Source organism: Patella vulgata, chromosome 6 (assembly GCF_932274485.2).
Source record: "Patella vulgata chromosome 6, xgPatVulg1.2, whole genome shotgun sequence".
Lineage (NCBI taxonomy): Eukaryota > Metazoa > Mollusca > Gastropoda > Patellidae > Patella > Patella vulgata.
The window spans coordinates 12,877,921-12,903,619 of NC_065884.2; the positions used below are offsets into that span (position 1 = coordinate 12,877,921).

Consider the following 25,699-nt stretch of genomic DNA (forward strand, 5'->3'; position numbering starts at 1 on the left):
TTTTGTTCCTTCTGGTAATAAACACAAAATCTTACCGGTATTTTACGCAAAGAATGGATTTGACTTGAGGTTACAAGGGAAATAACTCCTGTTTCAAGTTGCAGGGATCAGACCCATAATTCTGTCTACAACGGTTGTTTTGAATTTTCTTTGTTTCAAGAACCAAAAGTCAACAATAGTTGACCTTCCAAAGGAGGGAAAAGGGAAAAAGGGGAATTGCTATAAATGGACTAACTAAATTACCAGTCTTAACAGTTTTATTCTGAATATTTGATTACGTGATCTTTTGAATGAAAAGAAAACAGTGTAGGGTTTAAACTAGATGTAGTAATATCTACTGAGTATTTGTTTTAGTTAATATAGAATAAATAGTAATATCTGGGTATTGGTTTTAGTTAATAAATGAACAGTAGTTATATCTACTGGGTCAAATATTACACTTTTATGCAATAACAATTACCATAGTAATTGTTATTCCATAAAAGTATGTTATTATGTTCCAACTACTAAATGTCATTCAAAGAATATATCTACTGGGTATTTGTCTTTGTAACATGGATGGGAAATCTTCCTTTGTTCTTTTCGTTGAGTAAGCAAATTACTTTCCCTCTAGTAGATTGGGTGGAGCTTAACCGTGTAATAACTAGACATGTTCAATGTTATTGCACACTTTTGCTGGTTTACACTTGTTTTAGTAGAAATCATATAGAGAAGTGGGGTGGGTTTCTGTGCAATAACAATAAGCATGTTGAGCAGTTGTCAATGTTACAAGTCATTTATAGCACGCTTCATTCGTTAACAGGTTTAACCCCTCGGCCTTTGGTCTCTGGTTAAACTTGTTAACTCATGGAAGCCGTGCTATAAATGACTTGTGTATGTAATTGATCTGTCAGTAGATTTTACATGATATTTGATAATGAAATGAAATGGGGTTTAGCGTCGTACATTGCTGCACCGACTGGGCTAATGTCAACCGGGATATTTGATAATAATTATACTGATTGTTGTTACAGGTATTAGATATTTCATCTGTTGGACATAGACGACGTATATTAGCATCACTCGGTGATCGACCATTACCTGATATTAAAGAAACAAATAACCAGACACCTGTAAGATATTTACTTATCACTATAACCCTGTTTACATTATTAATTTTAAGCGTGCCAGGAACGGTCCTGAGAGCAGAGCGGTTGATATTTTTGTAGTGTAAATGGATCAAACACAACTGTGCCGTAGTGAGAACTGTGCTAATTGGAACCACTGAAGTGGGGTGGTCTTGGCACTGTTCTCAGTACGGCATGGGGAAATTTTCGTATTGTAAATGATATCTGGTCTCAGAACGGTTCTCTTACGGATTTCTGCGTATAAGTTAGCGTTAAGTTTGACCCTTTGACTGAAATTAATGTTTCAGTGAAGAGTTCCACATTTAGCATGCCAGGCATGGTTTCAGGTTATTGCATACCAATGTAAACATTGCAATTTCTTGAATTTTATCGTGGCCTGGAACAGTTCCGAGTGCGGTACACATTCCACGGCCAAGTGTAAATGCAGCGTGTTTCTATTTACTGTAGAATATCTAATAGAAGAAGTAGAGTGCGCCATTAACATGGGGAGCAGCATAGATAAATAGAATTTAAGTTCAGCATATCTTTGTAAATACTGAATGGAATTGAACCATCTTTGGAGTGATGATCATATTAGAGATTCAACTTTTATAATATTGTAAAATAACACTCAAGAGACTTTAAGCTTAGCTCACAACCGGCCGTATGTGGTTTGAAACGTGCAGATCCTAGGGTTTGGTAGCTCGCAGACCAGCTGCAATAAACAGGGTGAAAATTTCGTATGTGCAGGACCAACAGTCTGTACGGCCAGTCTGTGATCTTTATGGTGCTGAGCACACGCAAGTGACGCGTAAGTCTTACACACAGGTTTACTAAAATTTCTCCCGTAGACTGCTCGTATTAGCATGTACGGCGGGTTGTAATCTAGGCTTAAACAATGATGAATTTGTGCATTAGAGAAAAATTTCTCAGAAAAGCTACCGGTATTCGTTTATTGCAAATAACCTAATATACTTGTACATGTCAATATATTGATTGATGTTTAGATATATTTGTAGATAAAGTATAAATACTTCTATGTTTACGATAGATAAATACATTTAAAAATAAAAATAGATCCACATGTACATCAATTTGATTAAAACACAGATCTTATTTCATTTTGTTTTTTACAGATCAAAATTTCGTTTTACTTGTCTTTACTACACTAGGATCTGGCGTTTTTCTTTGAATTGATGGATAAGCCAATGAAACAGTCTGTTACGGCAACTTCTTGGCGTCCCATGCAAAGAACTGTGGGTACATCACTAGAAACGCCAACGCTGATTGATTAATCAATGTCTGACGTCATAGGGGTCAAAAGTCGCTTGTACGACCCTTGACACGACCTTCGAGTACAACTTGTCAGGTCTTCATGTAGTGTAGGCCATCGAATGTATAAAAAAACGAAATGAAATATAGATCTGTATTTTAATCAGATTACATCAAATCATAAGCTAACTGTCTGCTCTTAATATGAGCATCTCCAAATATTATAATGTGTTTCTATATGGTTTCATTTATTCATTTTGATATTTCAGACCTTAATCATTGACCCTGGTGATGAAGTGAGTTCACCGTTTGAACATATAGATTTATATAAAGATTATACAGGGGTACGATCTCGACTTTCTGATGAATCAGATGAACCTCCTCAAAATCCTTTACTTATGATGGATGGTCAGGAAAGCGATGACAGTGGAAAACAGGTGGGTTCTTTCATATATTGAATACTTCAGTGTAGAATATAGGTTTTACTTTATTCACCTGAGTAATAGTAGCTAAACAGTTCATTCTGAGATTTTAGTGTCATCCTTTAAAAAGGATAATCTACTCTTGAGATTTAATGCGTTATATTTTTAGTATCCCCCTTTAAAAGATAATCGTCAGATTTAATGTTTTAATTTTAAAAAAAGATAATCTAGTCTTCATATTTGATACGTTATATTTTTAGTATCCCCCTTTAAAAAAAGATAATCTGTTTTTGAGATACCACCTCATCGTTTAAAACAGACAACATGTAGATCCTCTAATTGGGATGTTTTTGAGAAGTCATTTAGCTGCTTGGTCCTTTTGACAAAATAAAATGGCTAAATATCTATAATAGTAATCAGTTGAAGATAAAACTCTGTCAAATCTGTGTTTCATTATTTACATGGTTGCAAACAATTTTTTATATTAATAAATTTTCTTTTCTTTTCATTAAAGGGTCAAAGTATCAAGGATAGCACAATACATATTCGACCTCCGCATTTAGCTCATACTACCGGCTCAATACGACAATGGCGACATCGACCAGAAGTATTAATTAAAGGATGTTGTAATTATACCTCACAGGTACGTATTTTAAAACAACCTTTAGATCATTTGCTTGATAAATACAAGAGTATCCTCGTCGAAACGTCGCTTAGTATTAAACTCAGTAATTGTGTATCCATATTTGGGGGGTTGGATGGCTGAGTGTTTAGCATGCGCGCGCTGTATCATAAAGTCTGTCATTGAGTCGACTGGCGTGGTTTCGAATCCCAGGTTGTACGTGACAAGGAGTAGGGTCGCCTGTCCAACCTCGTGGGTTTTCTCCGGGTCCTCCAGTTTCCTCCCACTGCTAAAGTACCCCTATGCGCAAGCGAATTATGTAAATAAAATTAAACCATATGTTAGTTCCGAAATGACCTAGTTTGTGTCGAGTGGACGTTAAACCCCATTTCTCTCTCTCTCTCTCTGTATCCATAAAATTGTACCTTGTGTTAATATGTTCAATTACTAAATGCCAATCAAAGAAGACCCTTAGATATAAGCTATAAGCTCATTGGGGGTGGGGTGGGTGATGGTTTAACAATTGTCATACCTCGTGGGTTTTATTTAGGTCCTCCTGTTTCCTCCCACTTCTAAAGACCCCTACGCGCAAGCAAATTATTAAAATAATACTGAACCATATGTTAGTCTCTAAATTACCTGGTTTGTGTCAAGTGGACGTTTAACCCAATTTCTCTCTCTCTTTTACTTGTCACTAACTAGCAGGTCCCTCGGTTCCATTGTAGTATCGGCCAAGAAAGTTCCTCTGTGTTTTACAGCCTGGTTTCCCCCTTGTTAGTGGTATTGGCCTGGTCTTCTCCACAAGTTGACATCATCTCCCAAACAATCGTCCTGATCTTCTTTCATTAAGTCTTATAGCCTGAAAATAAAATGAAACCTAATTTATATATATTGAAAATTTAACAATCGACTGATTAATTTGGTGAACTAATTGTTTAATTATAATAATATTTCAGTATCTTGGTTCAACCCTTGTAAAAGAGCTCAATGGGCCTGAATCAACTCAGGAAGGGATAGCTAAATTAAAGGTAAGAAATCTTTATCACAGTCATTAGTAACCACAGTCTATATCACTAGGATACACGCTGTGTCTTGGGTCACAGTTTTGGAACTGAAGACATTAGGGATACGTGACTGAACATTCTGGAATTGAATTTTTGGTATTCAGTTAAGCAGAAGAATTTCGAACAAGTTCTCCATGCTTAATAACATCATAATTCTACCTACACCTCATCTGTTATCGGCATTGACTGGAGTGGCAGACTCAGTTTGTTGTCATTCAACTGAATATTATTGCTCTGAACCATCAAATTTGTCTGTCTTGTAAATGGAGTTATCTCCCTTCCCCCACTTATTTTACTGTGCAGGATATTGCCTTGACATCAATACACTCATATATGCAAGTTAGGAGAATATGCATCATATTATGTTTGAGCACAAATGTATCTGTAAAGATAATAGCATTGTGATTTTTGATAGACTTTAGCTGAGTTCACTTCTTACTAAAGTCGTAATCAAATGAAGTGGAAGCTTAACATGCTTCAATTCTGCTACTGGGCTAATGAAGATAGAAATTAGTAAAAACATAGTGAGAACTTAGTAAATAGTTGTCTCCCTTAGACCATGAATTGATATTTCATTGTTTATTACCTCCCATAGCAAAGATTACGAAGGAAATTAAAGGTTAGTTAAACTAACTGTGTGTGTATATCAACTGTCATCATTATTTCATTAATTATTTAGAAAAAGAAAATATTGAATGCACCTCACTCGGGTGTAAGAATATGGCAAAAGGGCATTCAAAGTTTTCTTTTAAAAAATTGTTGTTTTAATTGAAAAATGCAACTTGCTTCTTTGGTGATTGTGAAAAAGTATGATTTTGTAATTGTCGTGATTTTTTGTGATATTTTTTTATACACCGATTTAATAAGATGTGTGTATTTATGATTAAAACGTCTGTGCATGGTTGGTTAATGATGATTGGATCAATACACGTAGATGCAATATTTAATTTTAGAATAGTTTCAATGTGATTATTATAAACTGAAATTCACGGTCTTTCTGATCACTGACTTGACTAGAACCAGTGAGCATTATTTTGCCCTTTTTTATGCGGCATATGACATAGTTACCATTATCTACTCTTGTCTGTGGATTTTATAAATTGTTCTTTGTTATTGGTATTATGTCACTTTGTCAAAATTTAAATTATCCATAAATTTTTGATATGATGTGTAGATTCTACATTTATGACATATCTTTCCTTGTTGGTTACTTTTTTCGATACTTTTGTCGCTAATGTCAAAAAGGTCTTGTCGGTCCAAAGGTCTTGTCGGTCCTTGTCAGTGATTAATAAGACACAAATTGAAATCATATCACTTATTGTAAGATGTTGTTGCTTGTATGATCCTGAGATAGACTAAAATGTCAATTTGTGATTAGCCACTGGATGTTAAGATGTTGTAATTTGATGTGTTTGATTTAAAGATGCATTATGTAGGAGCTAAATCAGCCTATTTCAGGCTGGGTTTTTTTCTGACTTAAGATGTTATTAGCTGAGCCGTAGGCTTTTCTTCAGAGATATGCGGAGGACAGAAGATTCTAAGATTCTAGTCATTCGGATGGGACAATAAAAAAATCAAGCTCCTGTGTCTTCATTAGCCCATAAAATTAGAACATTAAACCCCATTTCATTTCATTTTGTTTCATCATAATCAACTCTCTAGACCAACCGATGGCCCTGATTTTGAATGGATTAAAACACAACCGCTATTTAATAATTTAATGTCAAAATGGATAGCCAAGACTTTGTTTATTATTGTAGCAATGGTCCTTGACAATCAAGAACCTTTTTAAATATATTAATTTTGCATTATCTATTTTGAACTATTATAGCAAAAAAGATCACCTCTCTATCTAAATTTTACATAATAGATCTTTAAACATACATTATGCAAGAGCTAAATCTGCCTATTGCAGGTCTTTCTTCAGGCCTGAAATGTTATCTAAATTATTAATTAGACATTTATTAACAAAACAAGACCATAATCAACTCTCGATGGCATCGGATACTCGAGATTTTAACTAGATTAAAACGGTTCGCCATTTAAAAATTTCATTTAAAAATGGGATAGCGAGGCTAAGTCTTGAATATACCAGTACCCTGGTTACCACTATGCACACATCTTGTCAAAACTACAAACAGTGATAACTTGGCTCAGAATAAATTAATTTGAATGAAATCTTCATTATTTTCATTTTTCATTATTAGTGTTGAACTTTTTTTAGCAAAAACGGTCACCTCTTTATCTAAATCTTACATAATGCATCTTTAAATAAAATAAAATGAAATGTACAATGACATTGATTTCTAGTATTGTTTATGTTGAGTTGTTATGAATCTTTATGTCAACAATTGATATAGTTGTTAATCAAGGGGGGGGGGGGAGGATGGTCGAATGTTTAACACATGCGCGCTGTATCATAAGGCCTGTCATTGAGTCAACTGACGTGGTTTCGAATCCCCGGTTGTACGTGACAAGGAGTGCCTGTTCAACCTCGTGGGTTTTCACCGGGTCCTCCGGTTTGCTCCCACTGCTAAAAACCCCTATGCGCAAGCGAATTATTGAAATAAAATTAAACCATATGTTAGTCCCAAAATGATCTATTTTGTGTCAAGTGGAGTTAAACCCCATCTCTCTCTCTCTCTCTCTCTCGCTGTTAATCAAGAGTGCTGTAGTTGTTATTATCATAGAATATAATGAATGGGATTAGAAGATGACAAATGTTATGATTATTTGTTATTAGCTTAGACTTTTTATTACTTTCAATCTTCCACAATGCTTATTATATCTTCACATCTGTCAAGTTTATGACATGAGAAATCCTCACAAAAGTTGTCATTTGTTTGTGGCAGTACCGGAACACATCCTTGTATGTGGTCGTGTGGTGCAATTCGTTTTTATGATGCACAACTTTGGGTAAATAACGTGGGGAATGTGATTAATTGAAATAAGGAAAAGTTATTTATAATAGAGAACGGAACGGCCTACATGTAGTATTATTATTGAACAGTTGAACAATGGTTTCTAGTCCATGTGGTTTTATTATGAAATATGCTTTGCTTTAAGATTTATAAAAATATCTTGTTATTTATATGTTTACGTCAATCTCCACGAAAAAATTTTGCAAAAGCTAATAAAATTAATATGATTAATAGCTTAAAACATTCTACTAAACTGCTATTTAAAGACATTGTTACTTTCATCTCATCCTGGATCCATTCACTTGATTTAATGACGGTTTTATTGTGTATTGCTCATAACATCTGCATGTTTGTCTTCTGGCTTTCTGTTTGTGTGTGGTGCGGTTATCCTACACTTTTAGATTAAGGGATTTGCCACATCAGCTACAGAATGACATATTTGTTGTAAATTTCTATTATAGTCTAAACTGAACAATCCGATGTAAGTGTTTGTCAAATCACAGCAAATTGAAAATTGTATATTTAACGACTGTCAAAAATCTACAAAGTGTTAATGCCTCTTTAATTCGCTTCCCCCAATATCGTCTTTTGTAAAATGACTACAAAGAAGGGCTTGTGAAATACTTTCTTGATTTCATCTATTAAATAATTTTAAAAAAGCAACTGTTTCAGATACTTTGATATTCGTTGTCAAATTTATTTCATTTGTGTACCATATAATTTTCCCAAAGTAAAATTTAATGAATGAAAGTTTTTAATAATCAAAATTGACCACCCATGGGGATTTTTCAAAAAATGGTAAAAACTGAATTGTTTGACTTTTTGAATGCCACATGACTAATATAAAAAGTGGTTAGGGAATTAAGAGTCTGGCAGAAGTGATGATTCAGATTAACTTGTTTAGTACCACAAAACAATAGTATTGAAGAATGGTACCAATATGACTCAATAACTCATTAATCATAATTTTGGCGCTTAGTACTTTATTGGAATAAAACAATGGTTTTGACGGTCAGCAAAAGTTGTTTATTAGTAGTTTCAGGCTATTACACATCACTTACACAATGACTGTCGGAGTCCAGGCATCTGCTTTTGAGTGGTCTTTTCTTTAACTGTTAGGGACAAGGACATAGGTCAACAAATATTCCGTGGAGAAACTCCTGACGATTGACAGCAAACTGTATGTAATTAATCATCTTTCTCAACTTTCAAGATTGGACGTTTCGATTAATTGTATTCCAATAATTAGCCATTTTTTTGAAACAAACGAAAATTTAAGAGATCATTCTTTAAGCGAGAGTAGGCATTGTTAGCGTTCCCCACTGTATGACCCCATCTTCACAATTACTTCACGCAACATTTAGTTAAGCATTAGAAAGAATTGGCCCCAGATAAGAGAAAACACTCATAGCACGACGGATTATTAATCTCATTTTTCTTTCTGTAGCAAATAAGTTGAAGAAGAATTGACATGACTCTTGTCCACTTGGCTTAACAATAAACATACAGCCTTCATTATTCTTTCTACCATCCACTCATTCATTTCCTCTCGCGACACATCAAAAAAACACGAGACTCCAAAATTTACGTAAAAGTGATCGGTGATGATGGATAAGCTGTGTGAAATCAATTAGAAATGGGACCTTATGTTACTGATGAAGAAAGTTAGGCTTGCATCATTGAATTTAAGATTTATTATTTTAGACCGATTGCAGCTATCGCTGTGAAAAATGTGTCCTGTGCCCAATCAACCGTAAAGCTTTAAGAAGACACTCACGGTTCAACGATTCTCGAATCTTTTGGCAGTAAATCTTGAGTCGAATCAAAAATTAATAATAAAACAAGCACGTAACAAAATGGATCTGTCTCCTTCTCTCCAGCTCATTTTTCTAACTTCTAAGACTGTTAGTTGATTCCTTGTTGTCAAGATTAATTTATCAAAAACATGATAAAACTGATGATGTAGGACAAAAGACTCGCAGAAATACATTTATCATTGGAAGCAGTTCAGCAGTTAAAAAACATGGCCGCCTTTCATATATCAATGTGTCGAACTGGTTTAACTACTTGCATGTAATGTCAAATTGACTTTGAATTTCTTCTAAAGACCCAAGGTTTGTGTTGTATTTATTGCACAGTTCATGTTCAATCAATTGTCAGTGTTAGAAAAAAGCATTTTCCTGAATTATTATTTTTTTTTTTTTCAGAATTAAATAGTATTTAATTCTGGATCTTTCAGACAAATATCCTGTAGTTTTAATTTTTTCTAACATCCAAATTGTTTCTTTTATCAAAACTTTAAAAGAATGGATTTCTAATAGTAATATCCTGAATGTTTCCAAATAGAAAAGTATAAGTCAATGGAATTAAAAAGCATAAATAAATGGAATAAATTAAGGAGCATTAGTGTTTTGGACTTTATAGTATTTATTACATTAATGTTATAGTCATTGGAGTATTTATTAAATTAGTGTTTTAGACTTCAGAGTATTTATTACATTAATGTTATAGTCATTGGAGTATTTATTAAATTAGTGTTTTAGACTTCAGAGTATTTATTACATTAATGTTTTGGACTTTGGAATATTCAATAATGTTTTGTGTTTTCAGTATTTATTCAATTAATGTGTTGTATATTTCCAGAAATCCACGGATGTTATTGCTAAGATTCCAACTATAATGTTATCCATATCATACAGAGGAGTAAAATTTATAGATGCTAAGTCTAAGGTATGCATAGATTATTCATTTATTTACATTTACAGAGTTTACATTTATTTGTATTGACAGAGTTTACATTTATTTACATTCACAGAGTTTACATTTATTTGCATTCACAGAGTTTACATTTACATTCACAGAGTTTACATTTACATTCACAGAGTTTACATTTATTTGCATTCACAGAGTTTACATTTATTTACATTGACAGATTTCACAGATTTTACATTCACAGATTTTACATTTGTTTACATTCACAGAGTTTATATTTATTTACATTCACAGATTTTACATTTATTTACATTCACAGAGTTTACATTTACATTCACAGAGTTTACATTTACATTCACAGAGTTTACATTTATTTACATTCACAGAGAGTAATCAATATAACAGTTTTAAAAATAGTTTTGGTTTGTAAATTTATTCACTATTGACAATATAATTAATAATAATTTAATGTTTTATTGTTTTTTTTTTTTATTTTTCAGAAAGTTATCTGTGATCATGAAATAGCTAATATTTTCTGTGCCTGTCAGGATTCCGAGCACATGAATTTCTTTGCCTATATAACGAAAGACCGAGAAACGGCTAAACATTATTGTCACGTATTCAGTGTGCGGAGTCGAGTAAGTATTCTATTTAATAAGATTATTTTTGTCCCCCGCCTTTCGAAGAAAGCAGGGGACTATTAAAATGGGTTCGTCCGTCTGTCTGTCTGTCTGTCTGTCTGTCCTTCTGTCTGTCCGTCTGTCTGTCCGTCACACTTTTTGGGACACAATAACTCTCTTCATAATTGAGCTAGAATGTTCAAACTTGGTGTATGTGTTTATTAGGTCAATGCCTTGATGGAGTTCGAAGATGAGCATTTTCCGCTTAGGGTAAGCAGAGATAAGCAATTTGATTGGTTGATGCTTTGGGACACGATAACTCTCTTCCTAATTGGGCTAGAATATTCAAACTTGGTGTATGTGTTGATTAGGTCAATGCCTTGATGGAGTTCGAAGATGAGCATTTTCCGCTTAGGGTAAGCAGAGATAAGCAATTTGATTGGTTGATGCTTTGGGACACGATAACTTTTAATTGAGCTAGAATGTTCAAACTTGGTGTATGTGTTTATTAGGTCAATGCCTTGATGGAGTTCGAAGATGAGCATTTTCCGCTTAGGGTAAGCAGAGATAAGCAATTTGATTGGTTGATACTTTGGGGCACGATAACTCTCTTCCTAATTGAGCTAGAATGTTCAAACTTGGTGTATGTGTTGAGTAGGTCAATGCCTTGATGGAGTTCGAAGATGAGCATTTTCCGCTTAGGGTAAGCAGAGATAAGCAATTTGATTGGTTGATGCTTTGGGACACGATAACTTTAGTTCTAATTAAGTGAGATTGATGAAACTTGGTGTATAGATTTATTATATGAATACCTTAACTAAGTTCGATAATGAACATTTTTTGCTGAGGGTAAGCAGAGTGATAAGCAATTTGATTGGTAGAAACTTTGGAACACAATAACTCTCCTTCTAATTGAGGTAGAATGTTCAAACTTGGCACAGGTGTCTATTAGGTGAATGTTTAAACTTGATGTATATGTAGATGTTCATTAGGTGAATGTCTTGACTGAGTTCAATAATTAACATTTCGAGCTGAAGCTAAGCAGAGCTAATCGATTTCATTTGTCGATGGTTTGGGACAAGATAATCTTGATTCTATCTGATAGAGAGTGATGAAACTTAGTGAAAAAAATAAATGTGCGATTAATTAATATGTGTCATCTATTTATTTTGCAATTTCGGCGGGGGACATCAGCCTCACTGTTGGCTTGTTATAGACAGTTTTAGCTTAGGCTTTATCCAAGAATACTTAAAATAAGTTTTTTTTTTTTAAGAATACAGCCTTTACATTGGCCCAAGAGCTGATATCTTTGCTATGATTTTAGTGCCTTGCCATTGAAACATGGGTATTTAGTTGTCACGAATAAGGTCCCTGATTTTATAAAGGGTATGTCTGTAGAATATCGAGGATCCAAGGGAATAGGGTTCAATCCTTGTGCTGGCCGAGAGAGTTCTTGGGAATTTTCCAGCCTGATTTCCCCTTGTCACTGGTGCAGGACAGAGGGCCTGCCGGGGAACAGTGTCTACTCTTTTTTATCGAGGATTTAGTCAACTAGAAATTCCCAGCAATAAACTTGTGTTCTTGTATATACTACTGGTGTGTATCTGTTAGTGTTATTGCCTGGCAACCCATGTTTATAATACGTTACACATAGTGGATTAAGTGTGAATTATATGTACATGTATGTACCCATTAACATAAGGACTTCCATATATATATATATATAATGTTATATAAGTATGTTTTCCCATGAACTCTTGTATACATATTGTCAACACAAAACATATACTTAGTGTACATTATCTATCTATGCCAAAGGGACATTTCAATTAAAATTTCTGGTAGGCTACAAATTCATGAAATGTGTTTTAAATCATCTTATAGAAATGACAGGAGAAAGATTAACCCTTTCATGAGGTTTTGAAAATTCTAATATTCTATACAACTTTAAACATTCCGAATGTGTGTTTTAATAGCTATAGAATCCCTTGTAAAAGATGAGTTCCTAATAAGAAAATCGGTCCAAAAATGGTTCATTTTCGTTCAGTATTTACAAAGATATGTGGAATTTAAATATGCTGCTCTTTATGTAATAAGCCCACCGTGATTTTGTTGATAGGCCTATTTCAAATCCAATTGAATCCTATCCCAGAGGTTATCTAGTGTTGATATTTTGATTTTTTTTAATTAAACATACATTATGTAAGAGCTAAATCTGCCTATTGTTTGTCTTTCTTTAGGCCTGAATTGTTATATAAACTATTAATTAGACATTTATTAACAAAACAAGACCATAATCGACTCTCAATGGCATCAGATACTCAAGATTTTAACTAGATTAAAACGGTTTGCCATTTAAAAATTTAATTTAAAAATGGGAAAGTGAGGCTTAGTCCCGATTATACCAGTGCCCTGGTTACCACTGTGCACACATCTTGTCAAAACTACAAACAATGATAACTTGGCTGAGAATGAAGTAATTTTAATGAAATTTTCAATATTTTCTTTTTTTATCAACTATTTTTCAATTATTATAGCAAGAATGACCAACTCTTTATTAAACTCTTAACTAATGTATCTTTAATTAAATGTTAAATAATCAGTACGTATAAAAAGCCGTGAGAAATTCAACATTTTAGCGAAAAATGCCAATAGTGAATCATGACTTTAAGAAATAATTTGAATGTTATCTCTGCAATACATAGGAATAAGGTGTTATATTTAATGTATCTCTACGTAATGTCTGTTTAAGTTGCATGTTATATTGTAAACAATAGGGTGTTGGTTGTATATCTGAGTAATGTAATATTTTATATTGTCATGGTGACACACTATTAAAACAACTTACATTACTTACATTACTCTCTCTCTCTCTTAATACATGTACATGTGATGAATCTAATATGTGTCCTTCGATTGAATCGGATTTAAAAAAAAATGGCCTGTTTAAGGATCTTACCCACTTAATTATCAACAAATTATCATCGGCGCTGAATTGTTTATATCATATAGGAAACTAAATATATGAGGCAATTACACCCATAGTTAACTTTTATCATAATATAACACTTATCATGACAGTCTTTATCAGTAGCATGTCATTATATCATCCAGTTTGTTTCAAATATAAGTAATAAAATACCTATATAGCAGGTATATACTGACACTATATAAACATACAGGTAAAATATGATATCCTGTATAATTAACACCTGTCAATCACCTGTAGATCCCACCCATATACTAACAGGTTACATTTCACTATGTCAATTACCTCATCTTTTTAGGACACATCAAAAAAAAATTAAGTTGATTTTCTGTTCTTCCGAAACACCTGTAAAAATTTTCCTTCTTATTTCTTCAGGAAAAAGACTTATGTAAAAACCAGGAGTGCTTGGTTGTGCTGTTAAAAATATTTTAATTCCAATTTTTAAGTTTTGAAAGTTTAAAGTAGCTAAGTCTCTAACTCAATATCATCCAAAATCTTCAACTTTGAAAAAACACGATTTATTTGTCAAATTAAATCAACATTCATGTTGTGATCTTACCGGAAAAAGATGGCCTTTTGATATCCATTATTTAAGACAAAATAAACATTTTACCATTGGTACACGAATCGTGTACCATAATGCGCTTCAGCCCCAGTTGTATCAAGAGACTCGAGGGACGAGGCTAGACACATTGCGCCAAATAAAACGGCGTATGTAGACTGGAATAACCAGACGCTAGAAATTTGCACTCGCTTGAGACTGCTGGCTTGTTTCGCCGAACATAACTGATTTGAAATTGGAGTAAAAATGGAAAACATTGAATGTAAATCAGTTTATATACATTCATATTACAGTATTATATGCGTTGCGACCCACTTTTGTCAATTTCTCGGTCTCAAATGTTAGCGATTTAGCTCCTTTAAATATGACATCTTTCATGCAATTCTAGTGGCTATTTATTAAAACCCTGAAGATCAAATAATCAAATGGGTGTGGCCTAACCTGCTCTTATTGAAGATTTTTCTTGTAATTATATTTCAAACTTGAACATGTGCGCGCTGTATCATAAGGTCTGTCATTGAGTCAACTGGCGTGGTTTCAATTCCCCGGTTGTATGTTACAAGGAGTAGGGTCACCTGTCCAACCACGTGGGTTTTCTCCGGGTCCTCCGGTTTCCTTCCTTTGCTGAAGACCCCTACATGCAAGCAAATTATTGAACCATATGTTAGTCCTAAAATGACCTAGTTTGTGAGAGTGGACATTAAACCCCATCTCTCAAACTGTGTGTATTAATAGACTATAATCTGATAATACATCTCACCTTTGGTTTATCTACTCTAGCTGGAATCTACTGTGGGCCCTATCATTTTCCTACTAAAGATACCTTTAGGTTCAGTTTAATAAATTCTGGGAAATATATACATACATGCATCATCAAAATGATTTTGTAATAAAGCAAAGGACATTCCAGCAAATTGTACCGCTTTCAGTAGTGAACAAAAAAAACCTCAAAGGTTCCACAATAAAAATCCTGAGTAGATTAGAAGAAATAAAATGAGGTTTAAAGTCTTTCTTTTCTGCACCAACCTGACTAATGAAGAAAAACAAGCATATGTCATGCAGTGTGCTATATTAGGGAAATTTTGCCCGGACAGTGGTGCTTATGGTCTACTCTTGTTGCTATTCCCAATTATCAGGGAATCAGCTGCCAATGGTAAATGCAGAAGCTTGGATTTTCATCCCATTCGAAGGACTTGTTGCTTTTCTTAATCAGGCCCTTTATCCTTAACCGCTGTCAAAAGAAAACTGGGCTGGAAAATCCTGAGGAACTTTCTCAGTCAACTCTGGGATCGAACCTGGGACCACCTTGTTAGTGAGCCAGCACACCACTCGCCAGCCACTGTTGCCCCCCCCCCCCAACCGCCCCCATATATCAGAAGAACCTGTTTTTGATTTATTTTGATTTACCCTTGGTTTTAATACACAATCACATTAAAATGGTGTGATCATAATCAGTCAACTCATCGATTGATTGAGCCTGGGACCACCTTGTTAATGAGTCAGTGCACCACTCACCAACCAATGTGGCCCCCATAGATCAGAAGACATTGAGAATATTAATGAACCTAGTTTTGATTTACCTTTGAATTAAAATGGTGAGATCATAATCATTAACCATGACAATTTACCATAAATAAACGAACGAAGTGTGTATACCAAAAAAAAAAAACAAAGTGTGTATGCCATGATGATGATGAGAGGATGTGTTGAATGACAGCTTGTCAACTGATGTTATGATAAATATTATTATATATACAGATAGGTAATCAGCTATTCTAATAACCTATCATGTAATACAATTAATATAGCCTGCAGTAACAAGTGTCACAGTTGCTATACAAAAATCTATTCACCACCATTTTATTACTTTTAAAGTGTCACAGCCATAATCAAAACAATCGTTTTATTTATGGATAATGCATCGCTTGTTGCTAACAATGACATGATGTTTTGATGAAATGGACACCATGTTGATCGAAAATTGATTGTTATGTTTGATTATTCTTCAAAACAGCAGGAATTTTTTTTTTCTCAATTCATTCAGGTTATTCAGGACCTGGGAGTAATGGATTCCTTTTGAAACAAAAATAGCGAGACATTTTTTCTGTGTCTGCTGGTGTTTTATTTGTTTTTTGTGGTGCAACCTTTCCAAATTTATTTTTGGTACCCCCTAGTTGGTCACCATTACAATAAAGTCAAAAGAACACACCAAAAGAGAGGTTATTTGAGCGGAGGATAATGAAATTCCACTCGGTTAGATCTTGCTCCTCCCAGTTCCTTACAACATTTTCATGGCCTGCAGCACGTCTCTACGGAACAATACGTTTATAAACAAGTGAGTGACCAGAACTTACTTCTGCTCTCTTGCCGTTTCCGATACTAACATATGTCAAATTAACTAACCAATAGGAAGAAAGATAATTAAAGAATTGAGGATAGGTTTACGTTGTTGTACCATTGGTAAATTTGGCGATATTGCAGGCTTCGTATCTAAACCAATAAATGAGTGACACTAATTCACATATTGTAGTTACAATAAAAGATAAATTAACCATTAACCAAAAATCACATATCGAATTACTGACTGAGACAATGTGAGTTATTGCAGTAAGGATTCGGTTTCATTTTTGACAAATTTGAAGATACATTTTGATACTTAAGAAATTACTAAGGAGAAAATTGTTATTTGAAGTAGTAAGTCGAAGCTTGTTTTCTTTAGGTTAAGGTAGGTAGGTTTGTGAAAAGAAATATAAGGAATTGAAAGGAAATCTTGATGAATCATTTTAGGACATTTGGAATCACTAGTAAACTGCAATTTTTTGAAAGGTGAATCTGTAATAGGAAAATCAGTCCAAAAATGGTTCAATTCCGTTCAGTATTTGACAAGGAACACTGTCTAGTCATTTGGATGAGAGGGAAAACTCTCGAAATTGGAATTCGAAATCATAGTAGGGCGAGGTGCTGCTGTCCAGGTAAAATTTCCGTCAGAGCACACTGTATGGCGTATGCCCGTCTTCGTTAGTCCAGTCGGAGCAGAACAGTAAGACATTAAACCCCATTTAATTTCATTTAACTTCAAAATGACCGTGTTTTGTTATTGTAACATAAAGTTTATTAGGTGCAAAATAAATGTAAATTTGATTTATATGTTTTAATATAACAATGACAGATGATTATGTTACCAACACCTTTCCTTAAACTGTCCTCATTAGCCCAGTTCGGAGCAGAACAGTAGGACGTTAAACCCCATTTCATTTCATTTCCTTAAATAATGACTCATTTATTGTTACAGTAGAAAGCTGAGATAAAACTTAGAGGTATTAAAATATTTAATATTCCAAATATCAATAATTTACTTTTCATTAGCCATAATTCCTGCCTGGTCGACTTAGCTGCTGTGGGTGTATTCTTCATTGCCCGGCAACCTGTCTTTGAAGTGGTAGGAGGGATTTTATAAAACATAATATTTCTTTGATTAGGGCCTACAGGAGCATGATAAACATATTTGATTTTTACAATAACTCGGCCTGACTTTCATAATAAAAATTGGATCATGTGTTCATGATCATAGTTTTTTTGTGGGTAGAAGTAGAAAATATATATCTTTTTAGCTATATCTTCATTATTTGAACATTTTTCATTCTGTTTTGTGCTTCAATAATTTATTTTTCAAAAGCCAAGAAAGTAAATTTTTATATGCCCACATTGAAATGTTGGCTGGCCATTGACGATTCCTTGTGGCCTTTCTAAAGGCTAAAGTTTTCATTAAGTTTGTGTTTGACCATTTTTCATTGGTCATCCCTATGGTGTCAACAGGTCCGAATAATATCACCTGTTCCAGATGGCTGGAATGATAAATAGATGAGTGACCACTGTCCACTACTTGCTTCCACCTCACCGGTCACAACAAGACATCATTATAGTGGACATCACAACCAAAACACCTCTAGGCCAGCTTTAATTAATTCCCCTACACCAATAAAACCCAATGGCCAGTGGCTGGTCAGATCTCAATGACCAGGGTTGTGTCCATTCTCTTCTGGAACAAAAGTGGACGGGCAACACAGCAGATGCTGCAACAAGACAACTGACAAAAACCTCATTATAACCCATCACATCATCGTCATCGTAATCGGCTGCTCGGGACGTCTATTACCTCATTCGGAGATTCATCTCATTGACAAAATAGATTGGGTCAGAGGTCAAAGTTGATGACTAAATTAAGGGTGAAGTTGTTTAGGGTTATTGTCCCCGGTTGAATTAAAGAATGGTGAAGGACTGTCAGTGTCTGGTAATAATATGAATAGATTTCAAGTGACTGGTTGTTAGTAAACAAGTTTAAGTTTAAGAGATGAGACACTTGATGACAAGAGTCAACTGTCAATTAAAAGAATACAGAAGTTGTTAGAAAATCAAGTAGTATTACATGTAGAGATTGTTACATTCCAACTTTTACAATAAATAGTTTAAACTGAACAAAATGGTAGAGATTACTCAAATAACAAATTAACAATTCTTAGCAACACTTATGTGTTACAATAAATAGTCTGAACTGAACAAAGTAGTAGAAATTACTCAAATAATGAGTTAGAAATTCTTTGCATCACTTATATGTTAAAATACATAAAAAAAATAAGCAATTCTTAGCAATACAACACCTTTATGTTACAATAAATAGTCAGCAATTCTTAGCAATACAACACTTATATGTTACAATACATAAATAATCAGCAATACAACACTTATATGTTACAATAAATATTTTAAACGGAACAAAATGATAGAGATTATTCAAAAAACTAATTAGCAATTCTTAGCGACACTTATATGTTACAATACATAAATAATGAGCACCCCCACCCCCTCATTGCTAGTGCAATAGGAATCTCGATCTCTGTCCAAAAATGGTTAAATTCCGTTCAGTATATTTACAAAGATATGTTGATTAGAAATTTCGTCGATTGGTGCTGCCTGCTATGTTATAAGCCTGCTGCCACCATTTTGTTATGGGCGAACAGAAATGATAATGATAGGTCTATTTTAAATCTGGTTGCGTCCTAGCTGTGACGTTATTTAGCGTTGGTATTTTGTTTTCTTAAATAATCAATCTGAGTATATATTAGCGTGGATTAAAGATATATTATGGGAGATTCGATAACGAGTTGGCAGTTCTCACTATAATAATCAAAAACTAGATAACGTAAAGGCAATTTGCTGAAAATTATCATTCAAATTGATCCACTATGAACCGAGAACTAAACGAATGGAATTTCTGCCTAGCCTCGGTCATCATTACTATAGTCCGTACGATAAACAGCATAGTCTCGATTATCCATTTAATCGTTTAATCCACTTAAGATCGCAGGCTAGCGATGCCATCTAGAGTTGATTATGGTCTGGATAAGTTAATTAATGTCTAATTAATAATTTAGATAACATTTCAGGCCCAAAGAAAGACCTGCAATAGACAGATTTAGCTCTTGCATAATGTATGTTTAAGCCATGAGAAATTTGATATTTTAGCTAAAAATGCATATCACTCATCGTTACTTTAATTCTGTTGATGCTCGGGAGAACAAAAAATAAAGATTACCTAGATGAAGTCATGGCTGATCATGGTTAATCATTTAAAATTAAATCTGTTTTATTTTTTCAGGAATTGGCCGGGGAAATTATACTGACTTTAGGAGAAGCGTTTGAAATTGCCTATCAAATGGCGCTGAAAGAAAAAGCTGAAGAAGATGCATTTGAATTTGAACTAAAATTAAGCCAAAGTGACCTAGATGATTCAACGAGTATATCTTCTAAAGCCTCAATAAGCACCGTCTGATTTACAGGTAATTATTATCCATCGCCCAATGAAGGAATGTTGAAATAGGCTCCGTCTGTCTGGACGTTTTTTTGTTATTTGAGCATGTCTTTTAAACCGTTCAAATATCTTTTGAAACTTTGTTCACATATTTACTAATTAGAAATATCTCACGTTTAATAATTTATTAAATTTAACTTAGTTTTTGGTATACAAGTGCATTAATGTTGATGACCGATGACCTAGTCCGCAACTCTTAAGTAATAGTACACAACAAACAGAATTTCTCTTGAGGATTTTTCAAGCAATTTTCCAGACACAAGTACTAGGGAAGGACCTGGAAAATATGTCTAGACTTTCTTGTATCTGACAAAATAAGGAAATATTGAAAACAAATTGGTAGTTATTGTTAAAATCCCGGACCAGTTATATTTCAATGAAGAGTTATTGAAAATACCGCTTTCTTGGCTAAATTACCCCATGCATTACAAACTTCACAACATGGAGCCACGGTGGCTAAGTGAGTAAGACCGTGGCTCACTAGCCTGGAGGTTGCGGTTCCCTCCCAGTTTTGGCCAAGAAAGTTCATTGGGATTTTTAGACGTGGTTTCCCCTTGTCAGTGGTGCATGACGGAGGGCCTGACAAGGATAGCTGTCTAGTCATTCAGATGGTATGAAAAACCGAGGTCCCATCCACACATTGGCGTATATGTAAAAAATCCCTTGGCAGTTGGAGTTCGATATAAGAGTAGGCCATAGCGCCGCCTTCTGGGCAAAATTGCTCATCTTCATTATCCAAGTCGGAGCAGAACAGTTGGACATTAAACCCCATTTCATTTCATTTCACAAACTTGACAATAAAAATAATTTTAATCAGGTAAAATCGAAGTTGGGAGATTATCTATTTTGATTTTGTTTTCTTAATTAAATGGTAAATGATAAATTTGAGTGTATTTTACTCTTTAGCATGGATAAAGCCATGGAATTACACAATTGGGATCAGAGACATTAATTCATTTAAGGCATTATATTAACAAATCTATTCGACAGGGAGGGGGGTTGGATGGCCGAATGGTTCTCCGGTTTCCTTCCACTGCTAAAAAACCCTACGCGCATGACAATTATTGAAATAAAATTGAACCATATGTTAGTCCCGAAATGACCTAGTTTGTGTTGAGTTGATGTTAAACCCTCTCTCTCTCTCTCTCTCTCTCTCTCTCTCTCTCTCTCTCTCTCTATTCGACAGGGAAATAAAAAAGGAATTTAGAAAGATTAGTTGGATCAAACAAATGAAATAAAAGTTCATTCGAAAATTAAACAGATTGAGTCTGAATTTTAAAAAAAGAAATATGATATGCTGGTAATCAAAAAACTGCTAGTACATAGCGGCAACGCTAGTTGATCACTTTAGTCGTTTAATAAACATCTCAAGACAACAAACCCATGTGAGAGCCCCAACAGCTTCATTCAATTAACATATTATATTTTATAGCAATAGTCAAGTGTCAAATTAACTTGAATCAAATAAAAACAATAAGACTTGAGCCTGATCTCTCTGTGTCTACAATAGTAATTTAGTGGAAATCATAGGGGTTATAGGGGCTGGTTGTGCATCTTCTGCCTCATTATTAAAATACCATCATACCAAGCTTAAGACATCTTTTGTATTTGCTATAGGTCTCCAGATGGCAGCATGCAACTGCAGAAGGTTGCCAAAGGTCTTAAGAGTAGTGCCAAATGCAGAATTAAAATCAGAGATGAATTAATCACAAATTGAGTATCACTAACGTGCATGTCATTGTAGGCAAACAGTGAAACAGCAAGAAATATAAATGAGTTTTGTTCATGATATGTTTTAAAGCTGCTGATCGTTGTCATTCTGCACACACAGAGATTAATCTACTTCATTCCTCGAGAATAGATCTCTACCCTAAATGGCTGCCATATCTAAAAATTAGTATACTGTTTTGTAATGCATTTCTACTCTGTTTCACATCTGTCGTACACACAAAGACTAAATAAAAAAAATTTAATTTTATTAAATGGAAGCAGAATAAATACTCAACAAAATTCTCGAAGTATACTTAGGACCTAAAATGTTGGTTAAATAGATTAGTCTCTGTTCTCAAGCAGAGCTAAATGTAGACAGACAGCCTAAGTTTAGTATGGATGGTTGTGTGTGTTTTTCGAACAATATCTCATTTTCCTAGACTTAATTCTCAGATTGATCATTTCACATAAGAAAACAAAATAAGAATATTGATGGTAGATAATCTCCCAACATAGATTCAGTCGAATTAAAAACATACCCTTCAGAAAAAATTTGTTCGTCTTTAGTTTCCCGTTAATAATGTCTGCAGAGAATGCAGAATGTTGCGAAATTTTCCATTCATATCTTTGTAACTACTAAATGGCAGAGGTGGGAACTCAAGTCCTGCTGCATAAGTTGCATTAATGATTCGACTTGCCGACTCATTTGATGAACTGGCGACTTTAACGCGACTCGACTCGGTACTAAAGTCACCGACTTGGAACTCGACTCCGACTTAAGGTGCAATGACTTGGGCCTATTCTCTGCTTAATGAAATTGAATCCTTTTACGTTGATATTAATTTTAGAGATTCAACTTTCACAATATTGTAGTTATCAAGGGATTCAGAATCTCTTAAATGCCCAATTTGCGATATATTCACCAAATTAATTCCACCAAGCAATAAAAGAAAAATGTATGATTTACAAAATATTAGCATCTTATAAATAAGACAAAGAGTAATGAACAGCAAATCAACATTTTTCATTGACTCTTAAATAATATGTGACCAGTGACAACAAAATGACTTTGAAGTCACAAATAATTGTTTACGATGTATGATCAAAAATGATGAAATAGATTCTCTATTGGTTGAATCTAAACTTGATCTTTTCGTGGTATATCATTAAAAAGATATTTTTAGCCTGTTTTTGTTCATATTGTAAAAGACTTGAGACTTATTTTTCTATCAGGTGTCATTTTGGGACTAACATATGGTTCTATTTTATTTCGATAAATGGCTTGCAGGTAGGGGTCTTTAGCAGTGGGATGGGGTCCACATATAAATGATATCTTAACATGTAACATAACAATTATATTGTAACTTTATTATCATTAAGTAACATACACTTTGTTTATAAATGAGTGTCTCATGCTGGTTTCTATAAGTCAAGCATCATTAATCTGATGGCAAATCATTAATAATTAGACAAACAAATGATGATCATCATTTACAAAATTAGATATTTGACTTTAAAACATAGAAGCAGACATAACGACTCATTAAAAATTCAGTCATTTTATTCATGCATGTAGTAATTTAGAATTTTAACAATAACAGTTTTTTATAGCATTGACTGTTTTAATTCTAAATTTCTATCCATTTTTGGGTCCTGTTAGCTATAATAGTGAGATGCTAGAGGGAATGCTTTCTCTTTCTAGAGGTTGTACATGGCAAGGAGTAGGGTCGCCTGTCCAACCTCGTGGGTTTTCTCCGGGTTCTCCGGTTTCCTCCCACTGCTAAAGACCCCTACGCGCAAGCGAATTATTGAAATAAAATTAAAACCATATCTAGAGAGAGAGGGAGAAATGGGGTTTAACGTCCACTCGACACAAACTAGGTCATTTCGGGGCTAACATATGATTTAATTTTATTTACACAATTCGCTTGCGCGTAGGGGTCTTTAGCAGTGGGAGGAAACCGGAGGACCCGGAGAAAACCCACGAGGTTGGACAGGCGACCCTACTCCTTGCCACGTACAACCAGGGATTCGAAACCACTCTCTCTTTCTAGAACACCTGATACCATTTTTTATTTGTTTGAAAAATTCACATAGCTAACATTTGTTAAACATGAAGTATGCAAGAGCGAAATCTGCCTATTGCAAGTCTTTCTTTAGGCCTGAAATGTTATCTAAATCATTAATTAGAGATTAATTAACTTTTCATGGCCATAATCCACTCTTGATGCCATCGCTAGCCTGTGATATTTACTGGATTTGAATACAATTTGGGATGGATGACTTAACGCCAAAATGGATAATCGAGACTTTGGTTTTTATCATACCGACTTTAGTAATGATGATCAAGAATAGGCATTAAATTCAATAGGTTGGAGCAATTTCACTGAAATTTTCAACATATTCCCTTTACGTTATCTATTTTTTAACAATTATAGCAAGAACTGTCAGCTCTTTATCTAATCTCTCATAATGCCCCTTTAAATTTTGAATTATTTTTCCACTTAGGACAAAGTTCTTTGAATGAAAGTGTCCATCATCAAGATGTTTATTTAATAATGGGAAGATCTAACTACCGTATTATCTGTCCTTTGTTCCATTAAAAGCTTTAAATGCCAGGTTATGCTTACTCTTTTGATACCACTTTGTTTTAAAAATTCACATATAGCTAACATTTTGTTAACTGTTTGCATTATTTTTTCACTTAAAACCATGTTTTTTGTATGCAAGTGGCGCATCATTTCATCTCTAGTATTATTTATTCATAGGCAACCTCGTGGGTCTTCCGGTTTCCTCCCACTGCTAAAGTAAAAGACCCCTACATGCAAGTGAATTATTGAAATAAAATTGAACCATATGTAGTCGCGAAATGACCTAATATGTGTTAAGTGGACTTTAATCCTCTCTCTCTCTCTCTTTCTCTCTCTCTCTCTCTCTCTCTCCCTTCCTTCCACCTCTCTCCTCCCCCCCTCTCTTTCTCTCACTCTTAAAAAGTTTATTATCTCTCTTTTGTTGAAACTGAATGGAGGGAAGTAAAAGCCATAAATCTTGTGGATGATCTCCAATAACAATATGTTGTTGATTGTTCAAACATAATAACAATGTTAATTAGCACCAGTAATTGATAATTACAGACAATAATCCCAACAGTTACAGAAAGTACTTAATCATAGTCAACAACATTGGGAATTAAAACACATTATCTCTGTTTAAAGAACGATGATCATGTTGACTAACAATTTTCTCGATGAACTACGTCTCCTTGACCATGTGGTTTATTTCAATAGGATATTGTTTCCCCGTTCCCCATTAACGCCTCTTAAGTGCTCCCCATTTGTTTCTGGGTATTCACCCGGGGAGCAGTCAGTGTGCTTTTGTTGTGCTTTAATGAAGGTGATCAGTACACAGTTTTCGTGGAGAGAAAAGAAATACAGTCGCTCGTACATCTTAACGACCTGTCTGTAGAATAATTGAAGTATGCGGGTTGGGTTGTGTTTGAAACGGCCAACAGTTCTCATAAAATCTGACAAATTACACCTTAAATTACCACCCAAATAAAGAACTACTCGTTTAACCTCATCTGGGGCAAAGAATAGAATGAAACAAGATACAGAAAACAATTGTTTGATGTTAGGGACTACACAAGGTCCCTGGACAATCAAAGGTTAAAGCAAGTCAATCTCATTTAGATGATCCGTAAACATTGTTTCAGGATTTATTCATAGTTTTTTTTAGGCACCATAAGATTGTGACTATCTCTGACTAAAAATTGTAAGACCATTGTCATAATGTCACTGTTTATACATATAAAATGGAAAAAGCAAGAATAA

At 34.2% G+C, this 25,699-nt stretch overlaps 1 protein-coding gene across 5 annotated transcripts in view; it reads left to right on the forward strand.

The window, feature by feature from the left end:
• LOC126825250 (ankyrin repeat and SAM domain-containing protein 1A) overlaps positions 1 to 25,699 on the forward strand; it is a 120,037-nt gene that overhangs the window by 87,712 nt on the left and 6,626 nt on the right. For all 5 annotated transcript variants that reach the window (XM_050554822.1, XM_050554823.2, XM_050554824.2 and 2 more), the window contains 8 exons: positions 1,014 to 1,112; positions 2,648 to 2,815; positions 3,315 to 3,443; positions 4,379 to 4,450; positions 5,082 to 5,105; positions 10,051 to 10,137; positions 10,620 to 10,757; positions 19,947 to 20,127. In XM_050554822.1, coding sequence (XP_050410779.1) covers positions 1,014 to 1,112; positions 2,648 to 2,815; positions 3,315 to 3,443; positions 4,379 to 4,450; positions 5,082 to 5,105; positions 10,051 to 10,137; positions 10,620 to 10,757; positions 19,947 to 20,120 — 891 coding nt within the window. In that variant the 3' untranslated portion in view covers positions 20,121 to 20,127. The remainder of the gene's footprint in view (positions 1 to 1,013; positions 1,113 to 2,647; positions 2,816 to 3,314; positions 3,444 to 4,378; positions 4,451 to 5,081; positions 5,106 to 10,050; positions 10,138 to 10,619; positions 10,758 to 19,946; positions 20,128 to 25,699) is intronic.